This window comes from Enoplosus armatus, chromosome 13 (assembly GCF_043641665.1).
Source record: "Enoplosus armatus isolate fEnoArm2 chromosome 13, fEnoArm2.hap1, whole genome shotgun sequence".
Classification (NCBI taxonomy): Eukaryota; Metazoa; Chordata; class Actinopteri; order Centrarchiformes; family Enoplosidae; genus Enoplosus; species Enoplosus armatus.
This window is the reverse complement of record NC_092192.1, coordinates 20,875,262-20,888,837: the sequence shown is the minus strand read 5'-3', so window position 1 is coordinate 20,888,837 and position 13,576 is coordinate 20,875,262. Positions and strand designations below refer to the sequence as shown.

The following is a 13,576-nucleotide window of genomic DNA, read 5'->3' as shown; positions in this document are numbered from 1 at the left end:
TAATCGCAGCGCACTGACGGCCTCGCTACGTACATACGCCCCAAACTGGAAACCACAGAACCGTGACATACACTTACAACTGCGGTCTGAGACCTGCTTGTAAATCACAACTTCTGGCTGACGGCAAGCCGACAGACTACAAAAGACCACTCTCTCCATTGTACTGGTCAGGACTGCAGCATCAGTTACTTCCACCATTCTTTCTCATCAAAAACAGAACCTGCTGGGTGGTTAAGGCTTTGCAAGCACAGCACCTCAGACACACTACCGCCTTTCCACAATCGTCCTAATACAGCAGTATATGGTAAATATCTCTTTATGGAAAAGGGTTCTCCTACTTCTGGTTGTAAAAAAAAGGGTCCCACCAGAAACTCACTCTGGCCAATAAGTGGCACTGGATGCAAGCTGTAGCTACCAACAAAAGTTTGTGATGGAAAACAGGGACCACACAGTAAGGCTATGAAAACCCGTGGGCAGAGAGAGGTGTACATTAAGACCTGGTTTTGGTTAATAGATAGCTTAAACGAGGAGAACCACAGGACGACTAAACCACTGGGAGCTTTTTCTTTCCGACAGGCAGTTTCTTCAGAGCAGGAAAACAGTTCTTATCTAAACGTCATTTCTCAGTAGCGATTCTTCCTGCAGCAGTGCAGGGAGCTGGTCAGGTTTCTCCTCACACATCTCTTGCTTGGCCTGGGCCAAGACACATAAACCACAGGTTGCTCCCAAGTTACGTTTCAAGACATTTATCAGTGCCGTCTTGCTTATTATGAAAATGGGAGGATATACACATACACATACTGCAATTAAAGGCAATATGAAAAACACACATTGAGGACAGTTCACCTATAATCTGCATTATTTAATGCAAACATACACCTCTATTATCATAATAATTCAGATAGTGTCTGTCCAACACATACAATGTACAATCCAAATTAGGTAACAACAGGCTTCAGACTGCAACCTTTTGACAGATCTAATCTCAAGTCCAGCACCATGAAAACAGCGACTTCCCTCTTTGCATCAATCACCAGAAGGGGGAGAGCAGACAGCCATTAGCCTACTGTCTCTGCTCCTGTCAGGCTGTTAACAATCTCACAATACAACCCTCTCAATTTAACCCACTTATAACCTGCCAAAAATAATTTCTTGCTGGAAATGTGATAAATAAAGTACACTAATGAAGTGCTTTTTACTGTCAGTGGAGTACAGAGATCTTGTTAAAAGTGGCACCTTAATGGCGTTCAAATGCAAAACACATTGTCAGACACAGGGTCTATAACTTCTCCTCTATTAGATGTAAGGGGATGATTATCCAACATTTGTACAGCATGTGGCCATGTGGGAAATGACGCTCGGAGCATACAGATTCAGGTTATTCTTCACTGGGCTAAAGCAAAAACAGACACGTTTATGGCTTGGCCTGAAAGAGAATTTAACTTGGTGCCTCATTTCTTCTTTCCTCCTTCCTGTTAAGGGTGAAAGTGAGGTATATTACGTTGACTGGGCGCTACATTTTCTGGTGCCCGTCCCGCCCATTATGTGTTTTATCATATCAATCCCTGTAAAATGGAAAACGGATGTGGCTGTTATGGAAGGATGAAGACAATGAGTGGCAACAGGCGGTTGAAATGGCCTGATTACTTCCAGGCTCTGTCTGTCTTAGTAGAGATGGTGGCAAAGCCTGAGGAACCGTGGTCCAGGGTTCAGGTAAACAAACAGCGTACAGTGGGCTGCATTATGATTTTTGAACATTGAGGAGTCTGTTTGTTGAGATGAGGTTTCTGCAGAGGCGGCTGGACAGAAGAATGACTGCTGTTGTTCAAGGAGGGACAGTGGAGATGTAATCGGCTGTTTTTCTTTCTTTTTCTTTTCTGGAACGTTCTCTGGAACGCACCGAGAAGTGAGTCACGAACCGCAAGCCTCAGCTGGACAAGGAGAGAAAGACCAACAGGCTTCTGAGGGAAACCTGGAATAGGTCTGTCTAAAAGTGTTTCAATTCTCAGAAAGATCCTGTAGAAACAGCCTGAAGCTCCAGTTTCTGCTCTCATTCAAGGGAATTCAAGAAATGGAAGAGTGAAAAAAATGGTGGTACATACTGCGGATAGAGCAGAACTTTTCTCCTGGGAGCAATGCCTGAGAGATTGAATCATGGATCCTTGTCAGCTATGAACTTTTTTTCCTCACAAAGGACTCTTAAGTAGGTTCAAGATATGGGGTCTGACACATTATAGCTATCACTGCTATCTCGTTCAATCCTGTTGGGTATAACACTGTAAAAGGTTGAATATAATTGAAGGAAAGTTTGCAAAACATGTGAAAAAGCGCATTTACAATGTACACATATCAGGAAGATGGAAGCACATATTTTGATATCCTACATTTGACTATTATACAATCACTCGCCGTACACAGCCATGTCTGATTCACAGGCTCGTGGACCGACAGAGAGTAAACACACAACTACTTACAGGAATGTCAACTGTGGAAAAACTGAGTTCATGTGCAAATACGGTACGCCCATTGTTTCACTAAAGCGAGCATTCACAAAACACTGTTGTAGACTCTGTACCATCTCCAACATCCGCATTAAGGAAGAAAGGTAATAGGTGGAGGTAGTTTTCATAGGGGAATTTTAACAGTCTTGACAACTCGGTCTGAGGTGGAGGAGAGTTATGAGGTAGAAGGGAGCTGTGTAATGTTCACTTTTTGCCTTTGCTTGGGTCATATGGTTTTTATTGAAGCACAATCACACGAGCTAATGGCCTATGCCAAGACTATGTCGTATCTCTTTTGACTGGGGTCATGAGCTTTGTTACAGAGGGGAAGAGCTGAAAGAAGGGCCTCACCTTTGGAATATGTGGAATTAACAGCAATGAAATGGATGCGAAAAGAGCAAGAGGGAACAGAAGAGAAGAGGAGGTGAACGGGTTTGTTTGCAGTCACCTCACCAAACCTAATGACACATACAGTATATTATCCATATCTTTTCCCATTTTATTAAGATAGCAAATAGACTGCTCTCCAGCCAGCTAATTTTTCAGTTACAGATCAGTCAGACTTGTGTTGAACCTCGGATTCAGATGTGTCAGGAAGTGGAGGAAAAGGACCATTTCTCTTGTTATATTCTATCCAAACCAACAAGGTATACTTCTTTTCAAAAAAATTGTATTGAGGCTCATTGGCCTGTGGATCATACATTCTGAGTTTGAACCTGTACCTTGCATATTTTATTAATTTGAGATGTTTAACACCAGAAGTTTAAGAATTGTGCACTACTAGGCTTCACTGTGCTAATGAACTCGCTGCAGGTGAGATTCGAGTAAATAATGCTTAATGCCCAACAGGCTGTGATATAATGAAATAAATTCACAGTATTTATTTACATAGTCGGTATTTATCGGCCTAATACATTCTTAGTAATGTACAGAATAACTGCAAAACAACATTCCATTTCTACCATTTCCATGATTGAAGGAAAACAGGGAACACTAACTCTTGTTCATTATTACTGTAATTTTTAAGCAAACGTTGTCCTTTCTAGAACACCTACAACCTTTCCAAATAGCTTCACCAAGAATACCTCCAGCCAACCAGCTCCTGTTCCGCTTGCTGCCACCTCCACTAACCACTAAAGACAGTAGGCTCCCCCATGAGTCATAGCCGTGTTTTATGGAGCCACAGTTGCCACTCTTAATGGCAACAGGCGCTCTGACGTATGCTCCAGACCACCAGAATGGCACTCTGCCTGCAGATCATGCAGTGGAATTGCCCAGAGACTCGAAAGGCGACTTTCTCCAGTAGACAGAAATAAAGGTGAACCCAGAGGTGACCTGGTTTGGCTACAACAGATTTACTGTGTTTTAATTCCCAAAACTAGGCTTCCTGTGCCTGAGGCCCACAACATATGATACACTGAGCTTAGTGACTGAGAACTAATTGCTGTGCCCACTCCCTCCTCCTAAAAAACCTAGAGTTTTGTGCAGCATCAGTTGTCATCTAATCAGCCCCACATGCCTGTTTCACAACAATATAGCCAAGTGGATAACACAGAGAGTAAGTAAATGCAACACATGGCATGCCTCCAGACAAACGGCTGCTGGCTTTCCTTTGGAGTCAGCCACACTAACTTGGCTAATTTGTCTCTATGAGTGGAGGAATGGCAGGTTTAACATTAGTGCGCCCCTGTGGATGGGCAATTCAGGCCCAGTTACATACCTGTGGCCAACTACTTCAAGGAAAGGCAGCAGCCAGATGCCATTCATTTAACTAAGCTGAGAGAAAATCACGTTCACATATTGGTTCAACTGGGGCCAAAGAAAAAGTATGCATGTTGGCAGAAATGGCAATGTCTCCACATAAGCATGAGTGGCTCACTCAGGCATTATAGATTTCACAATATTCACTGATTGCACAAGAAATAAGGAGCTGGAGAGAATGGCTGGGTTTCAGACCAGAAATTCCTAGAGGCTTTTCTTGCAGTAACTTCTCTTTGTCAAACAAATTAACCTAAAGTGGCATCATGGGAGTGTGTTACCACCTGACATCCAGGGTGCTCCAAGCAGCCTCCCCATCCCTGCCCCTGGCCTCATGACACGAGGCCTAATAAAAGCAAACCTCTCCCTCTGCCACATCAAAGCAGGGCCGACCTGCTGTGGCCCTGATCCTTCGCCAGCTTCCCTGTATCACTTTCAAACACAGCCACACAGGGCAATTTAATAAGAGATGGACGGCTAATGTCACCCACCCAGGCTCCGTCAGTCAGTCAGCAAACCAGCCAATCAGCCGGGTCTGCTGTGAAACCAGACCTCTGTTTTGTATCAGAGAGCCAGACATCGAACAAGCTGTGCAATGGCTGCATAACATGCCTGGCTCAACTAAAGGAGGCCAAGAAGAAAAATTCAAAAACCACAAACTCAATAATAATTGTCTACGGCAACGAAAATGCTATCTGTAAATCATATCAGCAGATGAAGATCCAGTCAGTAAAGAAACCATTTCCTAATAAAAGCCCCAATAAATTAACAAGGAACATACAGCCGAGCAGGGGTGAATCAAAGTCTCACTGATAAAGCGGATGAGAATGACAAGATGAGGGAGTCCTAATTAGATTTAAAAGGAAAAATTACATGAAGCATGAAAGAGCTCAGTTGCTTCATGCTTTTCATGTCAGCCTTAACTCCCAGACCTGAGCATGTGGGATGTGAGATCCAAGAAACTGAAAGATCAGACTCATGGGAGTGCAGCGTTTAATGCAGTGTGCGGAAATCAACCAAACTGGGATGGGGAGCTCCGTTTGCGGCCAGTTCTATTTCATCAACTGTGACATGTTTACCACTTCTTCAGGTTTGAAACAATGGCCTATTATCACCATCATATGCTGCAGGACTACTCATGTGGCGCCGTTATATTGTTTTGGAGTCAACCTGATAACTCATCATTAATGTGGACGTAGTCAGGCCCAGATGGAATGCATAAGACAGGGCTTAGACTAAAAGCTGCAATTTCATCCTTTAAAAATACCGACGTTCTACCAAGCTGTTAAAAGCAGAGCATAAGAAAAAGAGGCGATTTCCTCGAGGTCACCTTACGTCACAGGCCGTCCTCGGGTAGTACAATGAACAATTTGTTTATTTCTATGTGTATGGGTTACATTTAGTTTTTCTGTGCACCCTTTCATTCACTGAGATTTATAGAAACAAGCCTACACAGATGTTACATATTCACAAATAACAGAAAGACGTGTACTGTCGTTTGTTAATTTATCATCCCGCAGATTGCTCTTACAAAGTTGTCAGGCACTCCTCACATGTGCCCACCTGTGCTACAGCTTATGTTTTTCACCTGGTTTGAATCTTTGTGCATTGGCTTCACGGACACAGGTGAAAGCGTCCTGCTGTCTGGATTTCATTTTTCATCCGCAGTGGGCCAGATTCCTTTGAGGCACAATAAATATACTGGGAGCGAGGGGGGGGGGGGGGGGGGGGGGGGGTTTGAGACAGCCATTTTTATGATTTTATTACTTAAAAATCTTGTCTTATAGAATATTTTTTTATTATAGTAAACCATTTTGACAAAACAAATTCAGAAATATAATATTAGGCTTTATTGCTGGGAAGCTATCTCTCCTTAAGCCAGTTACAAATGCCTTCTATCAGTAGTCAAATTAAACTTTCTGCAAGGGTGAGCATGCAGTGCTATATGTGATGGCACCACATGGTTAGGATTCATGAAACTGAAATTTCAGAAAGCTTAGATCATGATGTGTGGCTTTGATAAAAAGGATTACGGGTGGGGGTTGTGTGAGTTGAAAGGTAGGAATATGAATTGAGATGACTGCACGCCAAATGCACTACATGTGAAAAAGTTTATATAGAGTCATGTGCATTGAAATCTGTCTCTCGCTGGTGAATAAATAGAGCACAGTGTGCATATTTAGGTTCAGAAACATCCAAAATTCTACTTATATATTACACCATAATAAACTACACTGGGGAACAAATTGAAAAAAAATAGATTTTTATGCTGATTAAAACTAAAATTGGCATGCTGATTCCAAAATTGCAGTCAGTTTTTTTCTAGCACGTCAAGTTTTTTCTCCACAGCTTACCCTCCAGATAAGCAAAATTTCACTGATTAGCTGTAGTAAGACTTGCCAGCTGATTATAATTGGACTCATCTACAGCTACGTGGCAACTTGTTTTTCAGCAGTCACAATTGAGACAGTGCGGTGAGAGGTGTGTGCAGCTCCCAATAGGTCAGTACTATCACACACATATCTGTTAAGTACAGTATTTTTCATATTTTTTAAGAAAACGGGGATCCTATAGTTCAAAAACTTGACGTGATAGAGAAAAACTGAGATCAGTTTTGGATTCTGCACCCAAAAATTTGTTAAAAACAGCTGTCAGACCTAACTCAACAAAAATTGTGTTCCCCAGTGCTATTTTCGATGGTTTAACAAGATAAGTTAGTCTATAGATAGCTTGTCACGGAAAAGCACGATACGTTCAATGTTGTGGGATATATGAGCAGTATAAAAGCGGTTCTTTGTGCTTCGCTGCAAAAAACGTTTGCCAGGTCTTTAAAGTGTCTGATAAAAGTCACAATGGTGCAAATGCATGCCTGTGTGCATATCTGAGAATCAAACTCGTGTGTGCGACTGTGCGTGTGTTCGCTCTTTGACAGTGATATCTATCAAATGATGCCGACCTCAGTAGTTCAGTCCAGCTAATATTTCACCGCTGACGTGAGATTGCTTAGATTGACAAGCAGCGATCTGTGTTCATATGTTTACAATATATCTAGAATTTTGTTTTTCAGCCTGATTGCTTGCTGGGGGTGGGAGTGGGTTTCCTTATCCGAATTGAGGGTCTAAGGATAGAGGGTGTCGTATGCTGTACAGATGGTAAAGCCCTTTGAGGAATGTGTGATTTGTGATGTTCGGCTCCATGAATAAAACTGACTTGACTTGATGGATGTGTGTCAGACTAGAGTTTGCCATTACTCAACAATGTACACTCAGCTAATACTGTACAATACAGAAACATGACAAACTATCTCCCGTGAGACTTTTTTTCAAAACACAACTGGTCGCGTTGTCGTTCCCTTTGGTGGTTTCAGGAAGCACTTTCATTTGCGGTTTTCTTATCTGGCTTATTTTCTTATTCTCAGACTCTGCTGGGAAGGGAGCAGACTTGGATATCGGCTAGCAGCTTGTGGTCTGGTATTAGAACTAAAACCTCCCAAAGAGCAGTGGTTTGAAGTCAGCCACCTGCTACTGCTAATTGCCCAGTCTTATTGAGCGGAGAGGCCCTTCATTCCCGCCTGGACGTGGAGGAAAACAGGGAATGGAATGCAAATTGCTAAAAGTCGCAAAATGTCTCAGGAATGAGTGGAGGGAGTAACCCGGGTCAACACATTAGGTGTACTTTAATAAGCACGGATAGGTCAAGAGTTCAATCCTCCCCTGAGGTGTTTGTGTTTATGACAGATGGAAAGAGAAAGAGAAACCAATTTAGAGCATTAATTCAACTTGTGCCAAATGTCAACATCAGATTGACATTTCATGTTCTGTCTCCTATCTGCTCCACTAAAAAACATAAACTTCTTTTTGTCAACAAATCCCAGAAAAGGACAAAATCAACAATCAGTTGATCCTACAACAAGTGTTGTCTATGTAGCCAAAACCTAATATTTCTTATTCTTATTGCCATGGAGATCCACTGCTGTCCAAAAGCTATTATTAACACTCTAGTCTACAGTCATCAGCCATATTAAGCACAGTGGTGTTTTGAGCAACATGCTGATGTTAGCATGTTAATATGCTCACAACGAAAATGATGATGTTAAGCAGGTATAAATGTCATAATAATTGTTTAGCGTGCTAGCATGCTAACATTTGCTATTTAGCACTTAACACAAAGTACAGCTGAGGCTGATGGGAATGTCATTAGATGCAGGTAACTGGTCATAAACCAAAGTACCGGACAAATTGAAATTTTGACCAGATGATGGCACTAGATGGAAAGTCAGAGGATCATCCAAGTCATTCTGGGGAACATGAACGTCTGTACAAAATTGTCTGGTAATCCATCCCTATGTTGTTATTTCAGCCTGTACCAAAGTGGTGGATGGATCGCTAGCATGGCTAAAAACACATCAATGTTGCACTAGGTGACACATTCCGTCATCACAATGAACATGGGAAATAGTATTTTGAGTCAATCCCACACACACCGTCCCGCTGCCATAAAAATACTACATATTTATGCAATTAGCTGTTGTTTCACCACCACAGTGCCTTCCTTAGACAATGTATTGGTTCCAAAACAGTCTGTTTTCAGACCTCAGTTTTTAGACACTGTTTATCCCCTTCTTTGACTATAGGATGAAATTTGTAGTGTAATCTAAAAAGGTCTTCAAATTTGTCATAATTGTCAAATGTCAGTAATTTCCATCCACAAGTTAGTAGCAAACACTTGTGCACTATATGTGTGTTGATGTATTACCTGGGCAATGTTCTTGTTCAGTAAGTAGACACCATATTCAAAATGAAAGCGCTCTCCTCTGGGGTACAAAGGGAATCTGTGAAAGACAGGAGAAAACGACAAGGCAAGGCGTTACACAGGAAAAGGTGATTTATTCCACTTGATCCATTACCAACAAAGTCTAGACCCTCTGAACACACACTTGCAAGCCAACTAAGCACAGTCAAGCTTATAACAGCATTATATATATATAAAGCCCCTTGAGGCAAATTGTGATTTGTGATATTGGACAATCAATATAAATAAAATTGACTGGACTTATACATACACATATACATACATACAATATAGCCCTATCCATGTGAAAATGTCAATAAAGTATGGTGGGATTAAAAGGGGGTTATTCATTTTACTTTGAGGGATTCAAACAACTGTAGCTCTTTGGCTCTGCAACAGCTAATGAATTCTTCCCTTCATTGAGAGTGGCCGTTCATGTAGCCAGCAGCGTTCATGTAGCCAGCAGCGTTTACAGTCGCTAACACTTGCAGATGGTTGAAAAGCTGGGCCTGGGTCTATGATCCCCGCCTACAGACGCCACCTCCGTACCTTGTTAAACTGAAATATCAAACAGGAGCAGAGGCGTCCAAACAGCCTGTCCATCTGCCTCTGAGCAGGAACAAAGGGCACTTTTCCTTTCAGCATGGTGGGAAAGTCCCATCGGTGCCAGTCAGACGTCTTAGTTAGTAGACTGCACAGGGAGCGCTCATGAAGAATGGGGCAGATATCCCTGGGTGTTAGTGTATGGTAGAGAGGGGAGTATGCTGACATCCAGAGAATTCCCTTTGCTACCAGGGACTCATCCCTTCCTGTCATTACGTGCATTAGTGCCACTGATCTCCCACTGAGGAGGATACAGTGTTTTGGGAAACCAGCGCCACCAACTGAGCAGGGCTTTGGTCTGACAAAACACACTCATCTTAGCCCTATCTAAACTTCATCTCTAAAAGCTTCACCTTAACCTTCAGAGTAACCTTAACCTAATCCCACTCTTAACCTCTCACCCACTGAACAGTGAAATAGTGCTTCTTCAGAAGTGGGAGGAGAGATGTCTCCATTTTAGAGGATTTTCACCGCTCATTTCTGCTCATGAAATTGACATCTGTTCTTCGTAAGAACAAATATCCAACAACACACACGTGAGATGTTGCCAAGGCCTACTAGTACTATAATAGGCATGCATACACACAGATATAAACAGCTGTTGCTCTTTTGTTGTTGCAGTCAACAGGCCATGTCAAAGGGACACAACGAGCAGAGGAAACATTATTGTTAAGATAAGTCTTTCCATCTGTAAACGAATTAATAAAACTTGTGTTATCAAGTCAAAACAACAGCACAGAATAGTGTCTGGAGCAGCACCTCGATGCGTCTCTTTTACAGTAACTTCCACAAATGATAACAAAATGCAGCATCTCATTTAAATGAGCTGTCGGTCTTTTATGTGACAGTGTTTTTATTTGCCACTGGAGTGAGGTCTGTAAAAAAAAAAAAGGCTATCAAAATAGCCTTTCTTTACAGACCTTATAAAGACATGATGGTTATTAATAGAAAACAGAAGGGGCTCTTCAATTGGCGTCTCAAACGAATTCTAAAATGTGACAAAAACACAGGATAGAGTTTTTAAAGAAATCTTACACATAAGTGACCAATCAATGTGTGACCAACTCCATAAGATAGGTGCCTCTGTTATTACATGACAGTGCTGCCAAAAGCAGCAGATGCGTTCTGATGGGTGTGTACTGCACAGTAGACATGTGTTGACTGCTTTGCACAAGTGTGTGTATGTATGAGTGTGTACTGGTGAGTATGTGCATCCGGCCTCCTCTCTGTGTGTGTGTGTGCCCCCAAGGGGACTGGGTCATGGTCTTTTGTTAATCCTGTCTGAGAGCAGATATGGGCTCTTCACCCCCTCTTACTATGACCTATAGGTGCCTGAGGCAATGGGAGAATACAGCAGAAAATACACTTCCTCAGTGCTGGCACTTCACTGGACTCTACCGTCAACTGAGATCATGCTAACAGCACTGTAACCCTGCAGGTTAATGCATTGATTCAGATGTGCTTGTGGCATTTTGAAGGCCAGATTTTACTCAGATCTTAATGCTCTTAGAGAACAAATTTTTGATGACACCCATGTTTCAGCATTTCAGCTATAAAAGCATGAACTTGCCCAAGGACTTTCATTCACTCACAGTCACACCTACGGGTCTGTCCTGCATGTCTTCAGCTGTGGGAGGAAGCCAGAGTACCCGGAGTAAACCGACGCAGGCTGTGAGGCGACAGTGCTAACCACGGCACCACCGTGCCGCCCCACATGAGGTCTTTATTTCTTTGATTTGGCTTTAATCCATTTCTTGCACGTTTGTTTTCTCCTACTAATATCTGAGCCTGTCTGAAGATCTCAGACAACATTCTGACTTTGTGCTCACTGTAAACACCTCCTCACTCACGCATTACACTGCAACTCCACAGAAGTAAACCCTTAACAGATGGAGATCGTTCTAGTAAAAGTGAGTAAAAAGTGAGACTCTGTAGCCTGAGGGCCACACAGCCGGCCACTTCTTGGTCCTTCATACCCCCGCACATGCAGCCAGGGCCTCATGGAGAAAGCGACATGCCAGAGGTCATATCTCAGCACCAGGAAATAACTAACAGAGAGAGGAAGAACAACAAAACAGGCATTCCCCTCGCACCGCTGGCATTTCCAATATCACTTCCCCACGAACAGATAGGATTTGTTTGCTGATGAACACGCATGAGAAGGAAAACAGAGGCACTTCCAACACACACACACACGCAAACACATGAACACACACAGGCTCCGTCACAGCGAGGTGATTAATGACCGCTGTCCACTGTGTCTGAAATCACACTGGATAGACTCCGGTTCACCAAACACCAGGAATTCCTCCCGGGGACGTCCAGTAAAGTTAAATATATTATTACATACCAGCGGGGAGGATCGAGGGAGGAAGTCTGAGGACGGAGGGAAGGGAGGAGGCGCCAAAAGAGTGTGTGATACAGTTAGCACATTTTATTATTTTATACATTATCTAATCTGACCAGCTTTGTCCCACTGAGATTAAGCCGCTTTTCAAAGGGGACCTTACCAAGAGGGCGCTCACAACAAGCATGAAAGACACAGATCAAGCATACAACAATGCAAACAGTCTGAATGCAAAGTCACATAAAACAACCATAAAGCACTCACGAAAAATTCATTTTGCTGTCAAAAATGTCACTTTGTTTTCCATTTTCAGTTTTCATCTAACTCAGTTCTGACCATGGGGACAGATAGCCACTGCTAGCATTTCTGCTACAACAGTAAAAATGTACGTGGTACGCGTCTGGGTGAGACATAAGCAAGAGCAGAGTAAGAGAAGACAGAGCGCCATTTTTAATCACTCAGCCAGCGGCAGCAGCATCAACTGAAGCGGCCGTCTACACTAAACAAGATGAAATAAATTAGTACAAAAATCAGTACCCTGTCTGTCCGCATGGATGGAGGGTCCAGAGTAAACAAACACAAACCAGAAAGATTCACACACACAGGCTGGAGAAGTACTGTTTGTGGCACTAACTGTGCTTTCCCACTGGCTCGCAGCAATTTGTTTTTGTGTTTAAATGAGCTCATGTTTACTTCGCCTCTTGCACCTTGTGCACAATGCCGTTGGTTCTTTTGTTTAATTTTGTTGTACATATAAATCAAATCAAATCATCTCTATCTCAGCCATCCTCCTCATATTTCTTCACTTTCCTTAATCAGGCCGTTTCTTCCGTCAGCACATCCCTCGCCTGCTCCCCTCAGTGGCAGCTCTGTTGAAGGGTCATGTCTGCGAAGCTAACACAGCAAACTGAATATGACAGGCCCCATAATCAACACACCGCCTCACTTTCGCAGCCATCTAAAAAGACTGATTACTGAAACATGAAATCTGCTTTCATTTAGCTAATATTCAACTCTGCGTGCACTGGACGAAAAGATGAAAAAGGAATGACAAGTGAGTCGAGAGTAGAAGTAAATCTGTTTCTGTAATATCTTCAACCCCCCCCCCCTTCCCATCTCTCTCCTTTTTATCTACCCTCCAGAGCAATCTCACCACAGGATAGTTAACGTGCGAGTGCTGGCTCTGTGTGTAGACACAAAAATATGTAATTAATAAGTGTGGAGCCATAACATTGTAAAAAGACAAAAGCTGCATCTCCCAGGAAAGTCCCCCTGTCTTTATGAGAGAGAATGTCCCGGGCCTACCAGCTCTTTAACTGCAGGGTCTAGACACAGACAACCTCAAAATATAAAGGAGGGACTCTTGTTAAAAGGAGGAAACAACCAATAAACATATAGCTCCAATGATGAGATGAAGTAACAGGAAGGTCTTTGCTCTGGCTTCCTGTCCATTTCTTTTTCTCTGTGCCCTTTTTATTCCTGTTGAGGGATCTTTTAATAGCAGAGTTTTCTTTCATCTTTGAGCGATCCACCACCACCACCAGTGTCTACATCGTCTCCCTGGGCCTGCTAGCAG

General features: G+C 42.7%; 1 protein-coding gene across 3 annotated transcripts in view; it reads right to left on the bottom strand.

The window, feature by feature from the left end:
- The window catches only part of uvrag (UV radiation resistance associated gene), a 77,206-nt gene that overhangs the window by 24,908 nt on the left and 38,722 nt on the right, over window positions 1–13,576 (bottom strand). For all 3 annotated transcript variants that reach the window (XM_070917431.1, XM_070917432.1, XM_070917433.1), the window contains exon 13: window positions 9,015–9,090. In XM_070917431.1, the coding sequence (XP_070773532.1) occupies window positions 9,015–9,090 (76 nt within the window). The remainder of the gene's footprint in view (window positions 1–9,014; window positions 9,091–13,576) is intronic.